This window comes from Rissa tridactyla, chromosome 1 (genome assembly GCF_028500815.1).
Source record: "Rissa tridactyla isolate bRisTri1 chromosome 1, bRisTri1.patW.cur.20221130, whole genome shotgun sequence".
Taxonomy (NCBI): domain Eukaryota; kingdom Metazoa; phylum Chordata; class Aves; order Charadriiformes; family Laridae; genus Rissa; species Rissa tridactyla.
Genome location: NC_071466.1, coordinates 196949830 through 196974605, shown reverse-complemented (window position 1 = coordinate 196974605; position 24776 = coordinate 196949830). Strand labels below are relative to the sequence as shown.

Sequence of the window (24776 nt, the reverse complement as noted above, 5' to 3'; positions counted from 1 at the left end):
AGCACGGTCTGAGATCTGCTTGTGGATCCAGTCCCTGGCACAGGAATGGATCCTCCTCCTGCCCTGGCCATTCCCAGGTGCTGGGTACCCACAAACTCTGGGGCTGTGCATTGGCCTGCGCTGATGAGGTTTCGTTATGCTTGTGTTACCTGAAATAAGTAAGAGGCCTGTCTTTGGTAACACTTGGACCTTCCAGAAATACGGCATTGCTCTGGCTCTCCTGCTGCTCCTGCTTACTTAACCCACCAGTCTATTCATTAGTAAGTTCAAAGAAAACCCATCAATATACACACAAGCTAAAAAGTAGTCATTAGTATTAGTCTGAGGCGTATACAGAAAAGGTGTAAGAAAACAGCTTCAGCTCAGGAGGTATCTGTGTGCTGTTGTTTATCTGAATTTTTACACTGTGCTCATCACCTGCCTTTATCAATCAATACCACGTCTCACCCCTCAGCTGGATATCCACGGTTATTGCTTAAAGTGAATCCTTTAAGTTCTCTGCTAAAGTGTAGCAAAGTTCATTTACTGGATTACTATTTTAAAGAAGTCATATGGAGAGTTAAAAATCACGCTGTTAACTACAGATATTATCATGAAAGTGGACGTCACACAAGCATTCAGAGAGATCAATAAATACAAATTTCAAATTAGGGATCCAAATAAGAACACCCACGCAGAACCCACATTATTTGACTCTGCTGTCTCTGTTTAGATCCCCTACAAAACAGAAAGCATAAAAATTACAGAGGCATCAGATTTAATAACACCACTACAATGCTCTGAGCTGAGCATCAGTTTGGATTTTTATTATAAGTCTAGGAGCAAAATAAAAGATCATCAGGACCAATTGCAAAACTCCTTTCAAAAACCGAGTACAAGAGAACAAGTATCAAAATGAATCCAGCTGACAGTCAAGTCATTTGGATACCTCTAAAAAGAATGTTTTCTGAACGGTGGCATTCTAGCAGCAAAAAAAGTACAGATCACTTTGAAGTGTCTGCCCATTTCCAAATCAGAGTATCTGTGTAACACAACCAGTGACACACAACGCCAATTAGAACGACAGAAATCCATTTAACTGAATGAAGCTGAGAACTCACATGTTCTGACGATATCTTCTTCAGAAGTTCAGAACTGGGTGTGCCCACAACTTCCATTATTCTCTTTAGTTGATCAATATCTGCATTATTTCAGGGAAATAAACAGCACAGGGTCCTTCTGGGTTTAAACAATTAATGAACTTTCACGCAGGTAATTAAGATGTTTAAAACTTTTCAGCAAGACAATTCCATCGTAGTCCGTGGAAGGACACCAATTCATACCTTCTTAAACCTAGTCCTGGAGTATCAAATTCTCTATTGTACTATATGAATCTGTCAGGTGTGCTTGTACGTGAAAAAGATGCACGAAAAATATTGCTTTCCTGTCCTAGTTCCCAATTTAACATATTGGTAGCCTTAATTTTAATAGCACATTTATGTTTCAGTGATCTGAGGGATTTCTGAAGAAAAGTCTAATATCATATAGCACACAGGGCTAGATTACTCATCTGAGGGCTGGTAACTGGAAAATTCTCATTTGGTAGCTTTAAAAATCTGTTTTATATCAGTCTCAAGACTAAAAGTGTTAATTTTTCATTGCCATATATGACCTGTAAAGTATATTACGTTTTCCCTAGAGAACCAAGTTTATTTTACAGCTTTATTTAAATTGATGTAATCATATAATTGTAGACAATAATTTATAATAGCAAAAGAGACCTTATTTCTTGAAAGCTGGATGTATTGATTTTTCCAAATACCACATATCATGTAATCAAACAGTCAGAAGCACAGTCGTCATCCAGCTGATGAACATCTGGACGATGCCTGTGGTTACAATAGAGCCTAATGATGCTGAGCACAACAGAAAAGTCAGTGGGGAGACTTGGTCCCTCAGCTCTTTTCACACTTTTGCAGGCAATTCTAACCTCATGTTGCTTTGCACCTGGCAATGGCTTAGTTTTCGCAGAAGCGTTCGCTTTTTGAGGGCTTTCAGAGTAGTGAGAAATGTTAATATTCAGTACAGAAGAATGTGCCTTTGTTTCTCACATTAAAAGCTTTCCTCCTCTGATGTGTTGTTTCCCCATTCCTCATTATCTGTTTTTCTTCAGTTTTCTTTTATTATTTTACTTTTTTTTTCCTCTTGTCAGTGCAGGACATGCCAATGGAAATCCCTAATGCTCCAGCAGAGACCACAACACAGTGCTGAAGAAAAAGAGGGTTTTGTTTGTTGCTCCTGTGGCATTTCTGGAACTGCTGGCTTTTTTTTTTTTTTAAATATATATAACAGGACACAATATGCCTATTAATTCACTTACTATTTAAAAGTTAATTTCTTTGCATTTTAGAAACTTCCAGCCTAAAAGCAGTTCTATTTTTAAAAATTATATTAGCTGATCAAAAATTACTGCCTTTACTCAGCTTCAGTTTTCACGTATGTTACTTCAGTGACACACACATGGAAGAAATCTGCTCTGTTGTAACTAGGTTATTATTTAAATACAGACACACAACAAAGAATAAATGTAACTTATTGTTGTTTATGAACATCTGTTACTGTTTTTTTTTCCTCCCAGTGGCTCTCATATTCAGCTGTCATATACACTAAATTAGAAAGATTAGCAAAAATTCTTTACTGTTTTAGAAGTTTGTTACTGCAAAAACATTTCCATAGAAACACTCAAGTCACTAGAAAAAAAAGGAAGAATTAGAGAGTATTTTTATATCTGCATTTTATGTTTTATGTTAAGGATACAATCATTTCCTGGAAATAAGGCCTTCCCTTTCAATAGCTCTGCCATGATGCATCCAACCGACCAGATGTCAACTGCCGAAAAACAGAGAGAGAAATGCGTACGATGAATTGAAGAGATCCTTAAACAGAGTTGCCTCTCGGCTTAAAACCATCGCTATATCCAGCTGTAGCAAAATGCACGTCTTTACAGTTTACCTGTTTGATTGTAGTGCATCCAGTTTAACATAATTTCCGGAGCTCTGTACCACCTTGTCGCAACATACCCGGTCATTTCATCATCAGTTTGGCGAGCTAAACCGAAGTCTAAAATCTACAGAATAAAAATAAAATAAATAATAATTAAATTAAAAAAAAAGCCATTTCACTTTGTTACAGGTACTGATTTTCCCCATTACCCATTTCTGAGTTTATCTATAGTCCCTCGCTATCGGTGAAGTGAACGAGCAAGACCCCGCGGAGGGGCGGATGGGCTCTCCCTCGGCACTCCTGCAGCCTGCGGGTCTGCATAAAGATGCTTCCACGGCGCGGCGCCTGGCCCGCTCTCCTCCAAGGCAAACTTCACTTTCTGCCTCAAGTTCAATTTTCCCCTGACGTTCATTTTGCTAAAAATAAGCACTGTTGCTATAAAAAAAATGAAACGCTAACAAATGGGAATGTTTGCGTAAAATGCCAACGGCAAGTACCACTGGCCATTTAAACATTTAAAGAACACACAACTCTGAAGAGTTTCTGATGTTTCCCTTTCATTTCTATCTAAGCATTTACCCAAATCATGCATCATTCCGGTGCCACTAGGAGAAAAACATATATCCTGCGTAACAAGGTAGATTTAAATCACATACCATCTGTTCTTGGTAGAACTCCCCCACTGAAACAACAAAGGAGCTCTCTTTAGGTACACATATTACTCAGAGGCTTGATGGCAAAATGTTCCCCTCCATATGCTCTCCCTTCCTAGGTTTACATTGCCAGGAAGTTATTTCAATTACATTTTTCCTGCTCATTTCTTTGCTTACTATTTTTTGATTAGTCCGTGTCTCACTAATTGCAGAGCTAAAAGGTATCCCGAACTCTTAAGAGAGACTGGTGTGAAAGTGTACCGTCTGAGCCTCAGCGTTGTTTGTTAAGTCAGTTAACGAAGAGTGTTAGCTAATTAGCATCTCTTCAAATACAAATGTGAAGGAAGATCAGTGGCAACCTCCCATGATGAAATCCAGGATTATTTATTAAGATGATGCTAATCCTTTTGATTGGGAGTAAAGAAAATTTTAAGAGTATCATTCAAAATTCCTCAAAATTATTCAATAATCCAATTTAAAGACATAAAAAGCCTAAAGAAAAATATTAAAATGTAAATAACACATCAACATCTTTACTTCTATTATACTTTAACAGCATTATTTATTTCTTAAAAAGGCAAAACTAAAAGCACGAGGCAAACAAGGCATGAAAAATGGCATGAAACTCAAACACTAATGCCCTTATTTTCATAAGGGTTTTGGCAATATTTTTTTTAATAGCTGATCCCTTTTATCAAATGTGTACACACATGTTTTCCTCCTTTTTGTTTCTATTTTCTTTTTGTTTGTACCTGGAAATATCCACTAGTTAGTTCTATTAGAAAATAATTTGGTATCAGAGGAAGTAAAGCTATAAATAAAAACAAAGCAAAGAGCAGCGTAACAAACGCTAGGCAGGGAGGTGCACAGATACCACAATAATTGGAAAAAAAATATTAAAAGTCTCCTTTACTTACAGTACAAAAACACAGCACGCATTTTAGAGTGCATGCTCAGACCCAGATGACCCATAACATTCCACAGATGCTGAACATACATGCATGAAGACATTAAAGGGATAATCATGAAACTTGCTGAGCATCTGCAAGTGTCACTAAACCAAATGGGAACTACGGTTTCTCACCACAGATCCGGATTAGTGGGAGAACGCAGCTGCGCTGCTCTTATTTGCTATTGTGATTTTTTTGCTGATCTTGTAGTATTTGGACTCTTTTTCTTAAATCCCTCGCAGCTGGAATAAAGTGATTACATCGGAGTCCCAGTCACAGGGAGAAAGATGTTTCTGGCTGTCATGGAGAAATGCTAAACTTCTCACCCTTAGGCTTAAAGGCTCAGAAAGTTGGAAGACATCTTCTCCTTCTCCAGAGTCTTGTGCTTATTATGTAATATTGTATCACAAAGATATGTATTTATATAGATGTGTGCATTAAAATAACATTTGAGAAGTGTGGATTACAGGGTTCTTTGTTTGGGGTTTTTTTTGGTTTTTTTTTTTTACTTCTTGTAACTGTTAACGTAACTGGTAATACTGGTACCTTTTTCCAATTTACTCCATCTAGCTTGTATATTCTATAGATACAAAAATTAAAGTTATGACAAGGCTACATATTACAGGTCAAGCTTTCAAGATATACTCAGTTAAGTACTCACTCATGGGCCAAATCAATAGCCTACGTACCATCTGCGAGGAACCAGGGATAAATATTTTGCAAGGATACTTGTGTTTATACAAAATTAACATTTGGGAGAAAACACAAGTTCATGGAAATGGGTTTTCTATGTCAGGGGAGCAACAGTAACAAATAACTGAAATTAAGGGAATCGGAAATAAAAATGGTAGCTAATGTTTTCTTGGAAAACTGTCATCTTGAGAGCTTTTACAACATTCTTCATGACAACAGCATGATACCTACCCTCAATTCACAGTCTTCATTTACAGCTAGGTTACTGGGCTTCAGGTCCTGTAGCAGAACAGAGAGAGTTAGTCAAGTATGATTTTAGCCTTTTCAAATATAGTATAACTGTGTCTTAGCAAGACGTTTGATGCAGAGGGACACACTCCATTCATTTTTATTATCGCAATGAGTGAACTCACCCGGTGGATGATTCCAGCTGAGTGAATATACTGTGAAACAAAAAGAAAAAAAAAAAAAACAAAACAGGGTAAGCTTTGAAGTTAGAGGTGAAGGAATATATAAGTCACTTGTCTTGTCTTTTTCCTTCTGAGACGGATTGTTTTATATACTTAAAAGACTTACATCACACTACATTTTCAGATCAAACAGAGGTATGACGAACTTCAAAACCTTGTTTTGTCTTATCCAGAGCTGGATATTTCAAGAAAGGTTAACCATGAAGACCAGACTCTACCATAAAAGACAGCACTAGCAGTGATTCTTCTGTTGAAAGTTTCTTACCAATTTGGAATTTGTTCCAGTCTTATCTGGATGCCCATGTTGACCAGTTAGCGGCTCAGTGAAGTCAGCGGCCTAGGAAGGAGTATGGTTGACTCCTAGGTGACGTGAGTCACCTTCCCATACTGTGAACACTGAATGTGAGAGACACTTGCACCCCAGGACAGGTTAGTGACCAAGATATTACCTAAACCACAACATCGCTTCAGGTCCACTTCCAAAGCAGGGACCTACAGCAGAACTTCAGTGGCTATTTAGTGTCTCTGCTTTTTAACATAAAACATTAAAACTCAAAGACTGAGAAAAGCTTACTCCCTAATTGCCTATCGCTCACTTGTTAGAACTAACAGCCAACTTATCTATGATCTTACTGACCAGGATCAGCAAGACCTTGAAAACCTCTTCTGTCCTCTAGAGGCAAATTCACCTCCTTTTTTTAGGAGCAGAGATTACAGGCAAAACCTGTGTATCAACTGGGAAAACCCAAAGAAAACACCAGAGCATTCTTCTTGTTCCAGACCTACGCACTGTTTGTCAGAAGGGCAGGGCCATCCCCAAGTGCTCCTCACAACAGCTGCAAGCAGCTGAGCGAAGAGGAAACCAAACCACCGCTGGCGACAGAAGGAGCTGTGTCCCTGCTCTGGTGAGACAAGGGCTCCTCTCGGTGCCACAAAGAAGCCCTCTATCAGCCAGCTCAAGAACCTGCCAAACTACGCAGCTCCAGGCTAACGCTCCGTCTGCAGGGCGCGAAGCCTGTGCTCTGTACTGCTCAACACACCCATCAGTGAGCCCAAAGCTTACCCAGGTACGAGCATACACATTGTAATGACTCCAGCACAGATGTAAAGGAGGAGTTATCTAGGACCAAATGTTCTTCCACTAATGAGACACGAGGATATCAATTCCAGAAGAGACGAGCCACCATCAACCCCCTCCCCTTCGAAGCAGAGCCAGAAATGCACCTGAGTGCATTTCTGAAATTAATATTCACTTTAGAGCACAGCTCTTACTGTTATTTAGCTCTGACACAACATAGCCTTATATTCAAAACCACAAGAAGGATAATTAACTCCAGAAACCATCTTCGTAATTAAGCTATTAGCTTAAGTAAATGAGAAAAAGCAAATAACGGCTCAGTTCTGCAACTTTTATTCACCAAAATCTGCACTTAAATTGACAGAACGTGCGTGTATGAATAAGAATTACTGTCTCAGGCACCAGGTGACTTGCTGAAAACCATGTAATAAGTATATTTCAGAGCCAGTATTTACCATGGCTTGCTTTCAAACATACAGTTATTTTCCATGTCTAACATAGCAATTACTGTTATCTACTAAAGCAGCTGACCCCTCTCTTCTCTTTTTGCTTATACCTGGGAAAATCAACACTGGTCTGAGAAAATGCGTATCACCTTGTAACGGGCTTCCCGTTTTTCAACTTCTTATCCTGTTTATAGACACTTCTATGTTTAATGTCAGCAAAGCAATACATATTTTAGTTCTTTTGGAAGAAAATTTCGCTACAGTTTCATTGCCAATAGCCTTTGTTATCTAATTGTATGAATTTTAACTGATTCGATTAAAGGAAACAATGACTTTACAGGCAGAGTAAATCCCAGATGATTGTGTGCAACACCGTACATTGCTAGGATAAACTTTTACTTCCAGATGTTTCCCAAAGAACCCAACTAACTGTTATCTCTTCACCCACGTGATGCGCTCTACAAAAATCAGGGCTGTAGTTTTTCAAACTGGCTCATGTCTTTCAAAGCACAAACGTGATTTTCTTGTCATATCATTCTTTATCCATTTCACATACTTCAGAAGTTTTTTCACTACTTTCTCATGAGAGGGGAAGTGTCTAGAACACACACTGTGCACTACAGAACACATTCACTTGAGAGACCGTATAGCAAGTCATTCTCCATCAATAAGAACTTAAACAGACACTGAACTAAAGTTAATGTTCAAGCCGAGTATTCACATATATTGCGCATGTAAACATTTGTAGGTCTGGGGTTTTATTTTTGGTTGGAAAAGTGATCAGATAATTTCTGAAATGATTTCTGCTATCTCTGCACTCCTTAAGACAAAAACAAAAGCCTTTAAGTACTGTCACTGCAATGAACCAGTTGTAACTCCAACATTTTGGTTGCTGACTCTAAAACCCTTGGATTCGGCCAGTACCTTAAGACCTCGAAGTAACTGATAGATGAGAAACTGTATATGGTCATCCGTTAACTTCTGGCACTTCACAATGTTATTCAGGTCAGCACCCATTAAATTTGTCACAAGATACCTGTGAAAATAAAACAGAAGAAAACAAAGAAACACACCTCATTTAAGAATGGCGGGATGTAAATCCTTCTAAAAGCAAGATATCTAAAGACTAACTGCACACTCCTGTGTCAGTTCCTTTTCCATTTTCTACTAACGCTCAGTTTATTCCTTTCCAATCAGCTTGTTATGAGCTCTAATAACGGAATCACAGTTATGAGATTTAATATCACGAACAAGAAAAATCCTTGTGGTACGTTAAAAGCTTTTATCTCTGTTTTCTCCCTGACACACTACAGCAGTTCAGTGAGAGGAGAACACACCCACCGTATTTTGAGTGGAATAGGAAGTCGCACCCAACATCAAAGTGGGAGCCTGAGGCACCAAAGCTGCAGTACTTGCAAGGCCCCAGAATATCTGGTGATGGAGATTAACATTGGATAGGTTGAAATAAGAGTGTTTTGTGTAACTTCCCTCCCTGCTCCCACTGGAAGCTTTATTTTTTGACAAATTTTGATGAAACATTGATTCTTTTCCAAAAAAAGTGTCGGGACAAAAGTATACGTCTGTCATTCCCAGTTCTCATTTGAGTAATTGTGCCCCAGTTGTCAAAGTGGTACTTACCTAATAACTAGTCACAATGATTTAAAAATTTTACTTACACTTCATTAAAGTTTTCTATTGACGTTGCAGGTGTAAAAACGTCTAGCAATCCTATAACCTGAAAGATGAGGGAATTGACATTTTATTTTGAGAAATCTGTAAAGCAACATGTAATTAGTATTGACAGTGCTTAGCACTTCTGGCATTACACTTACAAATACATGACATATCGTCCTCCTGAAAACTTAGTACAACTGGCACAATAGGTGGTCTGTACAGGTATAGCCTCAGCTATCTCCACGACCAATAGAAAATACTATTACAAAAAGGAATTACAACAAGACTTTAGACAATCAGAAATAAAGGCAGGAAATATAACGTCTCACTACACAAAAGCTGACACATGACTTACGCTCTTGTTATACTTAAGATTATGCACAATTTCATGGGTTATCTTGTTCTGCTGTTGATTAACTTTTTTAGCATCCTTTCTCCAGGATAGCTTTCAACCCACTATATTTTACTCATGCTTCAATTCAACAAGGTACTTTTAAGCAGATGGATGCTCCCACTGAAATCAACTGTTTGTCACATAAATTTAGGCAAGTACTGAATTATTTGGGGCCTGAAGTTCTACTGTCTTTCATCTAGATATTACACTGTCATTAATTTCAATGACAGTATCTGCCCTTAATTTCTCAACAGAATCCAAATTCAGCAAAAACAGGTTTGAGGTATTTTTTTCCTAGACTGGTGTTTCAAGAGCATCCAATGGTAATGAAGAGATTACTCTTATTCCTTTAGTTCAAGAAGAACAGGACCACTTGTTTCGGATTTCAGTAGATGCATCTTCAAGACAAAATTAGATTATTTTTCAATAAAAAGGCAGCCTTTTACTGAAAGTCTCTACTTTAAAGTCCGATGACTTTATTACACATAAGATGACTAAATTCGGGTATCTTGGGTAGCCGGAGAGTTGCATATACTTTTCGAAAAAGATTGTACCTAACTGAAATTAAGCCTATATTGCAAACCTCTGTCATAAAAATCCAAAGAGAAAGAACTCACTCTCCACTTACGTTCTCATGCTTCATGTGCTTAAGCAACCTAAGCTCTCGGTAGGTCCTCCTCGCATGAATAAGTGATTGAAAAGGTCTTGAAAGCTTTTTTACTGCCACCTTCTGTCTTGTTTTGGTATCATAAGCTGAACTAGAAAAGAAAAAGTCCACGTTGAAGGCATGTTCTACTTCAAAGCTCTTAATTAGTTCACTGCAGAAACCTGTACTCTCCTGGGGGCTCTTACTCCTTCCCTTGCCCTCTTTTAGCTTCTACTCAGGGACTGCAGCCAGAGGAGCTAGGCAGCAGTAACTCTTGAGTATTCTGAGACAGTTGCCTTGTTTTCCATCTAGTAAATTACTAACACTTATGATAATGTTCAGGACTCATCCCCAGGTAACCCTTCCCCACATGGCAGGGAAAGGAACCAGAGGATTAGCCCCATTAGTGCAGCTCCAGCCTCCAGTTCCGAGGCAAGGCTCGTAGGGAGTATGGGGATTCAAACTCTGGGTCTTACTGAACAAACTGGAGTCTTTACTAATTAGAGGACCTCTGCCATTGTATCTAGCAATATTAATTACTTATTTGACCATTAGCTTGCTAGATGATAATACCACAAAACTGGTATCAAATTAGAATGTTGCCATAGCCAAGGCTATACCATTTCCTTGGGAGATGCCAGTAACAAGTGAACAACAGGTTTGTATCTTACGCTTCAGCCCACAGATCCTGCTGACAACACAGCATGCGCTTAACTTCATACAGCTGGAGATGCCCCGCTGAAGAGGGCACTAAATACATACGTCACCATTTGCACAAGAGGGGGACCCATTGGTTTTTGTGTATCAGAATGACACGACAGGCACAACAAGCCACAAATAAATGGTGCCTGTTACGTAGCACAGGAATAAAAATGATCCGTTTGTATTACTCCATGACACTACATAGTACAATTATTAAAAGATTCAGTTTGCTACCTTCTCCTGTGAAGAAAAAAAAAAAAGTCTTAAGTTGTTGCTCTTATCTATTAAGTTAAAATCGTGTTCAATTAAAATACCTTCACATTCTCTGTGTAAAGTGTGGATAACACTACCTGCACTTGCTGGAGAGCATTAGCAAACCAAGAACCTTCACACACATTTATCTTACAGAACTTTTTTGGAGCTACAAACACAAAAATTAGATAACATGAAAAATGCATAGAGTAGGACGACAACAGCCACACCAAATGCTATTAGATCCTTATGAACACTGATTTAGACACTCCTGCAAGTTGTGATAGGAGACACCTGCTACAGACAAAAAAAACTTTGATCATGCCTGGAGTAGCTCCCAAACTAATGCACCGGGCCTATAATCAGCTCCAAGTAAGTGGACTACTACATGTATTTGGTGCTGTGCTAAAGTCATGAAGAGCCAAGTGAAGAGCAAAGCCTCTTTATTTGCGGCAGCTGGAGGACAAGGTGGTGTTTCTAATGCGACGCAACAAAGGATACAAGCAACAAGTGGGCAGGAAGAATGGAGTGGCATCCGAAAGGTGATTGTGATCCAGTTACCCTAGAATTCACCCACAGGTCAATGCAGGACACAATCCAGCAATGTTTTTGTTTGTTACAAACAGAATAAGAGGAAATAGGTTTAATCAACAAGTTTCTTGCAGGCACCATGGAAGAAGTGAGTCACTTGTGAGATAAATGAAATAGATAAGCAGATTACTTAGCTAGTTTCCATAGAAGTGGGTCTTCAGGAAAATTTTAAAGGTGTACAGGGTTGTGGCTCTGCTGAGCACCTCAGGAAGGGCATTCCCTGAGCAGGAGAAAGCAAGCATAGGAAGAAGGAGAAGACTGGTATCACTCTAAGCAGTGGGTGCAAGGGATACGACAGAGATATTTGTTCCGACAGTAGGGTAGGGACACGGTTATTCAGGACATGAAGTCGCTGCGTTGCTCAAATACGTGCAGCCGCTCAAGGAATGAACAGTGTGAGAAGAACTGACAACAGAGATATCTTAAATTCCACATGACTGGCCACAGGGAAACATGGACGTTGCACAAGAAAATCTGAAGAAATAGAGAGGAAGCCAATGCTTAGCTGTTAATGTTACAAAGATTAGATATAATTGCCCTGTGTGTAATCCTGGCCAACGAAGCCACTGGAGAGTACCTCCAAGTCTCAGAAATACATACTCTCTATATCCTTTCCAACTTTTTTCCAGTGGAAAAGGAAATGTTTATCCAGATAAATAAATAACATTGCCCAAACCAGCAGCCTGTGCGTAACATCTCAGCTCTTCTGGTAATTCACAAGCCTTCCCACTCATGCTTGTACTGGGTTGTGAAATACTGTGTACATTACACAAGGCTAGGAGGAATTAGGTTTTAAATCCTGTTATCATGATAAACATCCCTCTCCTCGCAATTCTAAGGTCAAATGTGGTTTTCGGTGGTTTGAAAACCGCTGATTTTTAAGATGGATTGCTTTTTACCCTCCATATGACTCAAGGCCGCAAAGCTTTCAGATGGTACAAAGCACTATTTTTTTAGCTTCAGTAATTCTTATGACAGCAGCTTTTTAGACCCAGGGTGGAAGCACATAAAGAGAAAGAAGGCGGGGGAGGGAGTGCGTGGGTCGGGTGGGTAAAAAGGAAAGAGAAAACAAACGGCAACCTGAGTCCTAGGACTTCCAATGGGAAATCATGAATTGAAGCTGCACAAGCCAGGAACTGAGCTGGTTTAAATGAGTTCTTCCACAGTCAAGACACTGTACCAAATGATAATCAGAGCTAATGCCTTCAGGCTTTTCCCTTGCCTGGTTTACCATCATCGTAACTCGTTATTAACAGTGAAGCATTCAAAAAATACAGATTTTGCACTGTTGAACTCTCTTGTTTTCCAGATTCAAGGATGGCTTGCATCTGTGATCTCTGCTACTGCCTCTGTGATCACATTTCACAAGTGGTTGGCCACTGCCTGCATTCCTCCCCGTGTACACTTATGCCTTTTATTTTAGACTCGGTCTCCCCCTCTTGCTATTGTATCATCATAGCTGCAATCTGGGTTGTCCCCTGAATCCTTCATCAACCCTGAGTGAACTGTTAGGTGGCAGGATGAGCGGCTTCCCTTTCTGCATGATTTCCTCAAGAGTGTTCAGCCTTCAGACTAGCCCCTGGATAGGACATCTCTGTTCCTGTCACAGTGAAAACATGGGCCCACCTGTGCTTGGCACCTGCAAACCCTTCCTTGGGGCCCAATTAAAATGATTCAAAACAGCTTCTTAAAAAAACAACAACAACCCATGCTGTTAACTAGTTTGATTTTATGGGGAAGAAAATAGGAAGAAATTCTTTACTGTGAGGGTGGTGAGACACTGGACTAGGATGCCCCATCCCTGGAAGTGTTCAAGGCCAGGCTGGATGGGGCTTTGAGCAACTTGGTCTAGTGGGAGGTGTCCCTGCCCATGGCAGGGGGGTTGGACTAGGTGATCTTTAAGGTCCCTTCCAACCCAAACCATTCTATGATACCATGAAAAGAGTTAGAGGCCCTCACCTTCCCTTACCCTGCATGACACCCATCTCACACCCTCCCCACCTCCGCATCGAGACTGGAGAGGGCTTCTCTGCCAGTCTCTTGGTGTTTGTATCACCTCACAAACAACCGCCGGCCACTTACAGCGCCTTTTTCTTTTTCAAGGTTATTTTCTACAGGCTTCAGCTTTGGCCAACCACTTGTGTTTGTATCTGGTTTATATTCACTTACTCCTAGAAAAAAATCATCCTTCCAATGGTTCAGCTATTGTTTCCTGAGTTTCTTGGAAACTACTTATTCTGAAGTCTTACCTCTGACTATGATGTTACCTCATAGCTGGACAGAACAGTACGACAGAGATAAACTTTGATACTTGCAAAGGGATATCATTCCCCATCTCTAATCTATTCTTTACTGTTGCATTTCATTTGTTCTAACCAGTGAAAATAAGTGACTTTTTAATTGCATATCATCAGTGAATATTTCTGACATCATCATTAAGCAGTACGCTCACGTGCGTCATTACAATATAGGAATACCACTTTAGAGACACTGTCTATCAGAATTTAAAAAGAAACACAATTATTAATAATTTTTTTTAATTTACAAGAAACAACTTTGTAACTACCTTAGCAATAGCTTTTTCAGACATGATCGTCCTTGACCCAGAACCCTTTGCAGTTATGACACATTTTTTGCTGTCTTTCCAAGATCAAGGATAAAAAAAGCCATTATTCTGCTTACAGGGATGGCATCATTTTCACACAGATTAGAGACTTTTTCTTAGCGTGATTTTCAATCATTGCTTAAATTAGATATACCTTTTCAGTGTTGTCAACTTCCATATTTAGTAATTCTATTGAAGTTCCTGTAGATGCAATATGAGTCTCTATTTATATACACATTTTCCCAGTTCTTAAGGTTTCAGAGAAAAGTTTGAACATAGGAAGCAGTCCAAAAACTTCAGGAGGCAAAAAGCACAGGATTTTAACAGCTTCATGCTAACTTCATGACTTTGATGGGGCATGGATTTTTAGCAGCTGATGTTTATAAACATGACCGTACACACAGTCATTTCCCTAGCATCCATGGATGGTTTATCCTCTGTGGTTGCAGAGCAGTACTACTGGACAGACAAGCCATTCATGTGCGCAGCCTGCTCAGACCCTTCAGGGCTTTTGGGATTAGGAGCACACCATTCAGCTACGGCTACTTAGCCTTCAGCATCAAATTTGCTCCAGCAGCTGGAGGGCTGCTTGCAGGAGCCTGAACCAACAAACCACGCATGGAGCCAACTCCTACCCTGTTTAGTGAACTCCAGTATCCAATGCAGGAAGAGCTCTTCCTGGGATCAACCGGTCCCCTTGGATGACAGACAGTCCCTGAACTTCCCAATGCTTTGGGCTCAGGGAGGGCCTATTAGCCGGGCACAGTACTAGCCAAAATGCCTGGAAAAAGTTCAGCTTGAGTACAGTGTTTGGTCTAGCGAGTTCTCTTCATTCCTGGAGCCAGCTCAGGTCTAGCTGATGCAAAATGAAGGCACAACCGAAGCTGGTTGTATATGGTGCCAGTCTCGTGTCCACAGCGAACTCTTCATTTTCTGTAGGTTACCTGTGTGAGCTGATATTCCATCCCCATAACCCCAGCTGACCACGAGATCCTGGTTGTCTACAAAGTGATTTTATGCTTGTGGAAGCATTATATCTGTACAAATAATTAGGTGTACTTTTTCTAAGTGATTCACTTGGGGTTAAGTGTAAAAAATACAGAGACTAATTTTTCCAATTTATTTTATATAATTCAGTGTCCCAGCTTGCGAGGCTGTTACCCCTACATCATCACAAGTTTGACAACTGGCTGGACACACTATACCAAACTTGGAGAGAATGCTGTACACACAAGCAGATCCTTAAATTTGCTCCATGTGACAATGATACTGGGTCTGGCTTTTCCCCATATTGTTCTAGGCTTCTATTTTTATTTCTTTCACTGCGGCACAAGGAAAGTTTCTTTCCTTTACTGGGTCACGTTCCCCCAGAACTTGTGAAGACTCCCCATTACATGCAAGTGTTAAGAGAAAAAACAAAGAAAAAATACAGTTCATGCTGAAAACACCGATTCACATGGGTAGAACGTTACTGATTTTGGTAAGAAAGAAGGTAACATCCAGAAAACAAAATGGAAAGTACACAGAATTTCTGCCACATATTTAGTACAGCCATAACTTTAAGCTCTTATCCACAGACCTCAGCATCCTTTGATGTACCCACTGACTCCTTCCGTTACAGGAGACACAAACCTCCTTGTGGATAAACGTCCCTTAATTTGTAAGATCCTGAATTCCTGAGAAAAACAAGTAATAGCAGCAGAAGAGTGCATGTGAGCAAGCATTGAGGGGAAAGAACAGAAGAGGAGTCAACACACAAAGAACCTAATCATTGAGGTAGGCAGCCCTTGCACCGGGCATGGACAAGGAAGACAGAAAAAGGGGGACACACAGGAACCCTGTTTCTGGGACATTTTCTAGTGCCCATTCATATAATCTGGGTTCTTCACAATTGCAGTGAATGACAAGCCTTTTTACATTTCTCATAAATGTCATGTAAGCAAATGAAAGGCATCACATCAATAATATGGATTTTGGTTTTTGTTTGCAAGGTTTAGTTTGTGAGCTTTGTCTCCTGGGTCTTCTCCGTGATCTTACTCTTTGTTAAAATACAACTTTTTGTTGTTGTTGTGTTTTTAAATAAATAGAGCTACTTCTTACTGAGATATAGAATAGTCTTGAAAAGAGCACACGTAGCATCTATCCAGTACCATAAAATGGACCATAACATGTATTGGCAATGGAGCAAGAGAGCAATAGAAAAAGGCCACTCACGGTAAGCTTAAGTTAACCAGCAAAGTACACCCAGGAAATGGTTCATTTTTTTCTTCTTTATAAATATTTTGTTACTGTGTGCATGTTCAAGTGGTGATTTCCACCCTCTAAGAGCTAGATTTAAGGTACAGAGTGTATATTTGTTTACTAAACCACACAAATCATGACATGTATATGCATCAGAAGGAAACCATAATGAAAAATGAGATGCTAGCAAGACAAAAGGTGGGAGGATGAGTAATGGACAGCTCTGAAAAGACATGGTAATCTCCTCATTAGAGGAAAAAAAACCCTTGTTTGATGATGACAGGTTACTGTATTGTAAAATTACATCCCATCACTTGGATATTATTCCAACACACCATGCTGAGCACTGGCATCAATTGTTTTGTCTTTAGCACAATCACTGCCAATTATCGCAGATTAACTTACCACTAGATCTAAATATGAAAGTACAAAATATCTCTTACATATGTAACATAGTTGTTCCATAACCAACATAAAAATATGTACATACTTTTAAGCGGACACTGAAAAATACTAAAGAATAATTGCTATCCATACATTTACATGAATACAACACCAATCTTCTTTCAATGTAACAACATGATCATAATAACACTGTATCAGCCTCTGAATCCACGAGCTATTTTTTCGTTGTCTGATCTGTCTGTTATGTCTCCACAGTGACTTAAATATTCAAATGACTTTATGAAGGAGCAATCACACTTTTCTAGGTGAAGTTATAGACAGTACAGCTTACATCGGTGGGAGTGATACATTTAAAATTGTGCTTGTGAGAAAAACATACAGAAGGCTGGGGCCATAAACTGTTAGCTTCCTCGGTATGCGTAACCAGCTCATGGATACTAAAATAATCACGCATTTTAGATAGCCCTATAAGCCCAACATCAGTATTTAAACAGGAAAATCTGTCAGCTGCCATTAAGCCAGTACACTGCTAATGACAAACCTATTATATTCAGCATTTCATTAAAAAAAGACTGCCAAGTAGTTATAAATTGTGGGCTTAGAAGCTACAGCTAGAAAGGCTAGTGTTAATCTGGATATAAAGTTTAACATGAAAAATACTGGTGCTTTCAAATACACTACATAAACCTAAACAGCCAAAAATCTCACTTACATTCTTGTCACTTTTTCCTATTCCTCCCCCACTTCTCCTTCACATTTCCTGTTTTCTCTCTCTACGTTGGCCAAAATGCTAAATAATACCCATTCATCTCCAGGTCACGTAGGGGGTTTGAAACGCCCTCTCCTTTCCTGACTGTTTACACAGAACTGAGATACTGGATTTTTTGTACCAACTAGCTGACAGGTTCTGAAATTGGAAACAGCTCCTTGGGAAGCTGTGTTGAAGCAACCAGACCTTAAGACTTTAAGGGCTCTGGGACAGGGACTGTGTCCCCTGGCCAACTGCAATCACAAGCGACAGCAGGAGAGAAAAACAGTTAGCTATGCCACTGCTACATCATGTGGTCAGGAAGGAGCGCATTATAACAAATTATAGTGAAGTAGGGATGGAGGAGACCCTTTGCAGAGAATTTTTATTCTGCTAATGTATTCCTACACCCACACAGCACAGAAGGCTGTAATTCCATGAGCCTCGCTGCCCTTCTGGCCACAACTGGCTCATCTCATGCCTCTTATCTCTCTTCTATCCTGTGCCCCCCCCCCGCTCTGAGAAAAGATCTCATGAATTCCTCCTGAATGAAAACCTGCAAAATACAAAGTGGCCTTCCGCACTTCTTGAGCGTGCCTTTTCTTCACCCTTCCTACAACTCCCTCTACCACCCTCCTCACACACATACAGATGTTTCTCATCTGCTCTCGAACTACTTCACAGGCTTAGTAACAGCATCCTACATAGCCATCTCCACCACAGCCCTTCTCATCCTTCTCCACAAACACCTCCTTCCTGATTCAGTCTCCTTCATTAAAAGCATTCTTAGACATTCTCATTTGAAATAGGAACCTTGACTCCACTAATTACCATCCCACTTCCCTTTCCTTTCCGAAGTCTGTAACTACACTATTCCAACAACTGGAAGATACAGGATGAAACAAAGGAACGACAAGCAACCTGCATTCCATCCTAGTGCTCCAACAAAACCACTTTCCACAAACTCCCTAGTGATGTCTCCCTGGCCAGTGCTCAGAAACACTCTTCCATCTTCCTTCACGTATCTTTCACAAAATTTCTTGAATTCCTGACCTCCTTTGGTTTTCTAGCTGCAAACCCCTTTGTGTCTTCCTTTCTAAGAGCAATTTCATCATGGTTCCCTGAGGATCTTACTCACTGTGCGACAATTTTTGTTGCTTCACTTGTTTTCATCCATTCATTCTAGCAATGCTGCTGCAAAGATCCTTCTCCTAACCTGTAACGTTAATCGTGCAACTCCTTTTATTTAGTTCTCCCTGTTGCAACCTCACTTTCAAGGCCTTGTTTCTAAGTATCATTATTACGTATACTCTTAAGAGGTGTCCTGCTGCTGACTGGACTCTCATATCAGCCTTCATCTCTTACTCAGTTTTCAAGCAAGTGCTTGAATAAGCTTAGAAGGGCTTATGGTAAATATCTGCAAAACTAATGAAAGGCTTCAAAACTTCCCTTCTGAATGATGCATACCAAAAATAGACAACTGCTAAGGGATCTTGGACAGCAGTATTTTAACAATATTGTTTGAAATGTTTTCAATAAAATATAACCATAAGCATATGTAGGATGAAATTCAGCCCCTGCATTTGCATTGGAAACAAAAGACTTAACCCAGAAGAGGAACCGCCCAAAGGGAGTCCACTGAAATCAACTGGCTCTACGCGTGCTTGGGGTTCTGCCTTCAGCCTGTAGAGATCTATACGGCCTCCAGCTCCCAGCTGTATTTACATACAGCAGGTGTGTATTACTACTACTCTAAAAGTTTATCTCAGCATTTGCTATTTAAACTAGCATGTAATGCTACAGTAACACATATCATAACTCCAGTAACCTGATCTCATGGTTGAAAACATATACTTAGTATCACTACAGCTAAGTAAAAGACCTCTTTAAAAAACCATCCAAAAGTCAACAAGTACAATCTTGGATGAAGGAAATTTTCTCTTTGTCAGTTAAAGACAATATTTATCAGCTTTTAAAAAAAACCCTCACACGCTACTGAGTTGTCTCAGCATCTCCTTAGAGGTCCTTAATGTGAAAAGGGCAGTATCAGCAATGTTATGCTCCAGTCTTGCAAGCTACTGCCCTCAAAACACTTGTGAGCGAGAAGCTAACCAGAAGCACAGGGCAGGGTGGGCAGGGGGAAAGAAGGGGTTAAACTTCAGGATTAAAGCCTTCTGCTTCTATTTTTCCACTTGTACTTCCTCAAAGCAAAATAGAAGACTAAGCACCACCCCACCTTCCCCTATTTTTACTCAAAATTGCCAGGACGAAAACTGAATGGATCTTAAGCACGCACTTAAAGTTCGCAGGACAGAGGGACCTGCTGAAGGGCTGCACCGTGTCAATGACTTGAGGCAAGCTTTGCTTTCCCGCTTCTCTTGAACTGCGGCCTGTGCTATTACAGTCTGACTGAGCAGGCCTCTTTTTAAAATGAGTTATGTCACCCGAGCTGGTGTTAGGCATTGCATACTCTTAAATTTAAGCAAGACTGACTGCATGATGTAAGTACTAGTGATGCCAACGGCCTCTGAGGAAACAGCGCAGGAGTTTCTGGTTGGGAAGAAGCTCTGGACTCACTTTGGTTCATCATGCAAGGTCTGTTCTTTCCAAAGAAGGCAGAACACGGAGCTTGCAATATGCTAATGGGAAACAACCTGTTGGAGAGATCAGAGACAGCACGCTGCAGAAGGCCGCCTATACCTCCCAGGCAAAAATAGGACTAAGTAGGTTGGAAGACAGTTTACAAAAGCTGGGATGAAAAGAGGCATACAGGCTTTTAAAAGAAAACCCCAACCAGTAAACCAGAAATGTATCCACATTACGTAATTTGTGGTATAATAAGACATGTTTAAAAAAAAAAAAAAAAAAAGAAGAGATGAAGCAGCTCTTTCTCAAGCAGGTGGTAACACCAGTTCCCAGAGGAAAAGGCAGACAGGTACCAAACCATAATGGACCTACCAGAGTAATACATCAGGGAAGTAGAGATGCTGCAGGCCAGAGGTCCAGTTTATAAGCAATATCACCAGGAGAGTCGAAAGACTCAAATCCAGCCAGAATTAGTATTTAAAAGGCAGAGTCACAAGGGACAAGAGTTTAAAAGTGCAGTTTGACCCCAGACGTGAATTGCTTCTTTTCTCTAGAACTGATATGAAATGGTTGTAGATGAAGGTGAAAGTAAGCTTGATGGCTTCCCATCTAAATGGCTATTAGCCTAAAGGCTGCACTTAAAATCAGAAATGTTTTTAAAACTCACAATTATCAGGGATTGTGCCTGGTCTGTAAGAGTCAACCAGCTCTTTGACTTCCGTGAAAGATAAATCCAACTTGGAAGGTTGGACACTGTGAAAATGCATTGTTCAAGTAAACTAAATTTAACTGAATTTTCACTTGAGGAAGAGTTAAAATAATTGTCTAATATAAAAAAACCTCAACTTGATAAGCAAAGAAAACAAATCTAAAAGAAACAGCTGTACATGTAAATTTGATATTTGCTAATATGCAAACAACTCCCGAAAAAAGAAAAACTAACCAAAACGTACTGTTGAAGACTCCATTGATCATTTCAAATGCAATTATACTACCATACACACACACACCACACTTCCACAGGGCTTTAATCCCACCCCCCCCAAAATTTAAAAAATATAATCAGATTGACAGCAGCAAATGACAGAACATCCACCAGCTTGAATGGCTGTAGGAAAGAGCCCAGGTAAAAGGAAGCCCTTTGCAGAGTTTAAATACAGAAGTAACGCAAAACGTATTGCAAGGGTGAGGTACTTGAGGGAAAGACCTCACAGATCTCACTGTGGTTCACGTCGATGCTGAAGTACAACTCCGCTTGGCAGTATGGCCCAGTTCTCCTGAAGATTTCCAAGAGGGATTGTTCTTTATGATGTGTCATTAAAAAAAAGTGAGAAGAGCAGTAGAGCTCTTTATGCTAGGGATGGTTTGCTTTTGATACATAGTCCACATCTAAATAAAAACCAAGAAAAACATACTAGAAAGCACTGTGCTTGATGTAGATACCTCTCTAAAAGTGAATCTGTTTTAAAACAATAATATCTGTCTCCATAGCACATTTGATGCATCTGCATGTAACAACTAACCCAAACACAAATTCTATTAGACTTATGAAACATCAATAAACTGTGCCAAAACACAGCCTCCTGACACAAACTCTTCTGTTGATTTCAAGCTGCAAGCAAAAGAAAAAAAAAAACGGGCAAGCAGAAGTTAGCTTAAATGCAAATATTTACAATGTGTTTCTTATTACCAGTTGCACAAGTCTATCGGATGTGTAAAAAGGAAAGAGTAGGACTAGCAAAGAGTTTCACTGTTGTAGAAAAAGATTTGTTACAACAACTTTGTTCCTGCTTTAAAGTCAGTGTTTGGAGTTCAGGACCTTGGCTTCTGTTCAGCAAAGCACTTAAGAATTTGTTTAATTCCAGCGGTTTCTGTAAGACTTAAATATGTTTTTAGATATTTTACTGAATAGGAGTACAATTATTCACAAAGCAATATAGCATATTACTCAAGGGAATGATTGTGTCTCGTGGGTCTCCTGGGTAAAGCACATGCACATAGAGGGAAAAAAACTAATCAATTTCAATAGACACTAAAAATAGATGGCTCTTCTGAGAGAGATGTGAACCTTTTCCTCACAATCAAGCTTCTGTTTGGGTTTATAGTTCATTGATGTTAACAAGGCTATTAATATAGAGTAATATTTTATTGCTGTATTCCGTTCCTAAATGTATACTTCAGAGTAAACCTTTCCCACAGCATCTTCCAGTCTCCATTTTATATCCCAGTTCCTAGGCTTCTTCATTGTTAAAATACTAGGATTTCCTTGGCTTTGCAGGCAGAAAAGTAGTACACACAATGAATTAACGACACTAACAGTTTTAAAAAAACAAAGCACCAGCTGTGCGGCAAGTGAACCACCACATGTTTTCATTTCCTTCGCAATTTCTCAAAAGTCTTGACATCTCATTACAAAATTCAGCGGAGTAGGTCTTCCCCTTAAAACTATGTCAGCACAATAGGGGAAATAACCAGAAATGCAGGTTCAATTAGGAACACAACAATAGTTACTCTCCTACTGTATATCCAGCTCCTGGTTTGTAAAATAAAAGAGGAGAAAATAAATTAAGATTTCATAGTCTAAATAAGCTAGGTCCTTATGAAACTATTCACATCAGACAGTCACGGGACTATACCCTTAACTACAATGGCAGGTACCAACAGCCACACAGTATTTGCCTAGATTTTCCTGGTGCAAGCATAAGCCTGAAACAATAAAAAAGAATTCAGAGATCCTTCACAAGAGTCTCAAGTGTTTCTGCTGATCGTTGGAGGTTTTTTAAATGCATATTCTGAGTTTACGTATAATTGGGGCATTCCTCAGAGCTAGAGAAGGGAGCAACAAATGAGAAACTCCATAAATGTTCTCTGGTATCTGACTGCGAAGAGAAAAAAGCGAGTAACTATTGCATGAGTTTAGTCCATGGCAAAAGTTAAGTTCTAAAGACATCTTTTTTGTACAGTACGTTTATTTAAAGGCCCATTATGGATTGTTTTTACATAATTCCACATAACCCAGCCTACAAAAGAAACACGATTCTTTATCGGAAACCCCTTAAACATCACTATTATTTCCAAAAATTGATTCAAAGCTTTTATAAGCACAGCAAAGCGTGCATCAAATACGAAAACAATAGCCCAACCTGCACTGGGAGTTCCCGAAAGTGCAAACCTGATAGAATAATTACCAAAAAGCCGGGAAACAGTTTATGCAAAGATGTGATAAACCTTTACGCGACACTAAGGCCTGGGGCTGACCCCCCCTAATTCGGGATTCCCCCCGCAATGGCCGGGTGAACCCCAGTCCCTCCTCTCAGCCGGCCCCGCCGGACCCCCGCGGCCCAGGGGCTTCTCCCACCATCCCCGCGGGCAGGATTCGCCCCACGCTGGGTGTCACGGCCCCGCGGGGGCGGCTCCCCACCTTCTCCGCCCGGGGGGTGCACCGTACCCCCATCACAGACCGGGGCCGGCGGCAGGGAGGGCTTCCCGCAGCCCTGCACCCCGCCGCTGCCTCCCCGCCATGACTGTGCAAGATTCTCGGCTTCGGGGCGATGTTCGCGCCGGCCCCGGCCGACGAACGGCTCCCGGACGGTGTCACCGGCGCTGAGGAGCCGGCGGCAGCCTCGCAACCCCCGCTGTGAGGCGGTGGGCGGCCGGCGCGGCGGCCTGAAGGGGCAGCGGCGGGAAGACCGTGAGGGGCCGCCCCCCGGCGGCGGCGGGCCCGGTTGCCCGGGTTACGGCGAGGCATGGCCCGGCCCCGCGGGGCCGAGAGCTCCCCCACACCCCGGCTGCCCGGCGGACACGCCCCCGCCCCGGCACCACCGGAGCCGGCCCCGCCGCCGCCGTGCGGGCACCCTCCGACCACCCCGCTGGGCGTTCACGACCCCCAGCGGCCGGCCTCCCGCCGCCCCGGCATTGTGTGTCCCCGCTGCCTCCCCCGCAACGCGGCTGCCGGCACCTGCCGGCTCCCGGCCCCTCTCCCGCCGCCCCGCACCTACCAGACGGAGCCGTAAGCGCCGGAGCCGACGGGGGTGAGATTCTGGTAGCGCTGGGGCACCTCCCACACCGTCTTGTTCAGCTCCTGCCGGTAGAAGCCGCCGCGCTCGGACATTTTTTTTTCCCCGGAGCCGCCGCCGGCAGCGGCAGCAGCAGCGGCAGCCGCCCCTCAGCCGGGGCGGGGAGCGAGGCGGGCACGGCCAGCGCCGGCGGGGAGGAGGGACCGGCAGGGGAAGGGGAGGGGAAGGCCGAGGGGGTGGGGGCAGCGTCCGGGGCCGGGGGGAGCCCGGGCGGGGGCGAGGGGCGCCCGGCCAACAGGCCCGGGAGCGCCGGGGCGGGCCCTGGTGTCCTCCCGCATCGGCCGCCCCTGCCGGGACGAAAGTGCGGGAGGGGGCCCGGTCACCCAGCCCTCCACTGGGCATCCTTCGGGCGTTTTAAAGCCTTCCCGACAACTTTCGTCTTTTGCCACGGGCACCCGAAGCTCCCCTGTGGCCCCCCAGGACCCCCTCGCCCGGGTTGTGGCCGGGGGCTGGGTCGGGGCATGGCCCCGCCGCTGATGGAGCTTTGGCCAGGTCTCTCAGATGTGCCGGGGGTCCCCCAGAATTTCCCCTTAAAGCGTTGGCTCCCACATGCCATCACCTCAACACTTCTGCTTTTCATCAAG

The 24776-nt window shown here is 41.7% G+C and overlaps 1 protein-coding gene across 2 annotated transcripts in view; it reads right to left on the bottom strand.

Annotated features, from left to right (window-relative positions):
* MAPK11 (mitogen-activated protein kinase 11) overlaps positions 1–24307 on the bottom strand; it is a 33787-nt gene extending 9480 nt beyond the window's left edge. Inside the window, exons 1-9 of one of the 2 annotated variants that reach the window (XM_054188544.1) lie at positions 24115–24307; positions 9969–10098; positions 8949–9007; positions 8197–8308; positions 5692–5721; positions 5510–5557; positions 2992–3106; positions 2797–2868; positions 1101–1180 (exon numbers count right to left, since the gene is read on the bottom strand). In XM_054188544.1, coding sequence (XP_054044519.1) covers positions 1101–1180; positions 2797–2868; positions 2992–3106; positions 5510–5557; positions 5692–5721; positions 8197–8308; positions 8949–9007; positions 9969–10098; positions 24115–24227 — 759 coding nt within the window. In that variant the 5' untranslated portion in view covers positions 24228–24307. The remainder of the gene's footprint in view (positions 1–1100; positions 1181–2796; positions 2869–2991; positions 3107–5509; positions 5558–5691; positions 5722–8196; positions 8309–8948; positions 9008–9968; positions 10099–24114) is intronic. The other variant, XM_054188545.1, reaches the window with a different exon arrangement.
* Positions 24308–24776: the final 469 nt, after the last annotated feature.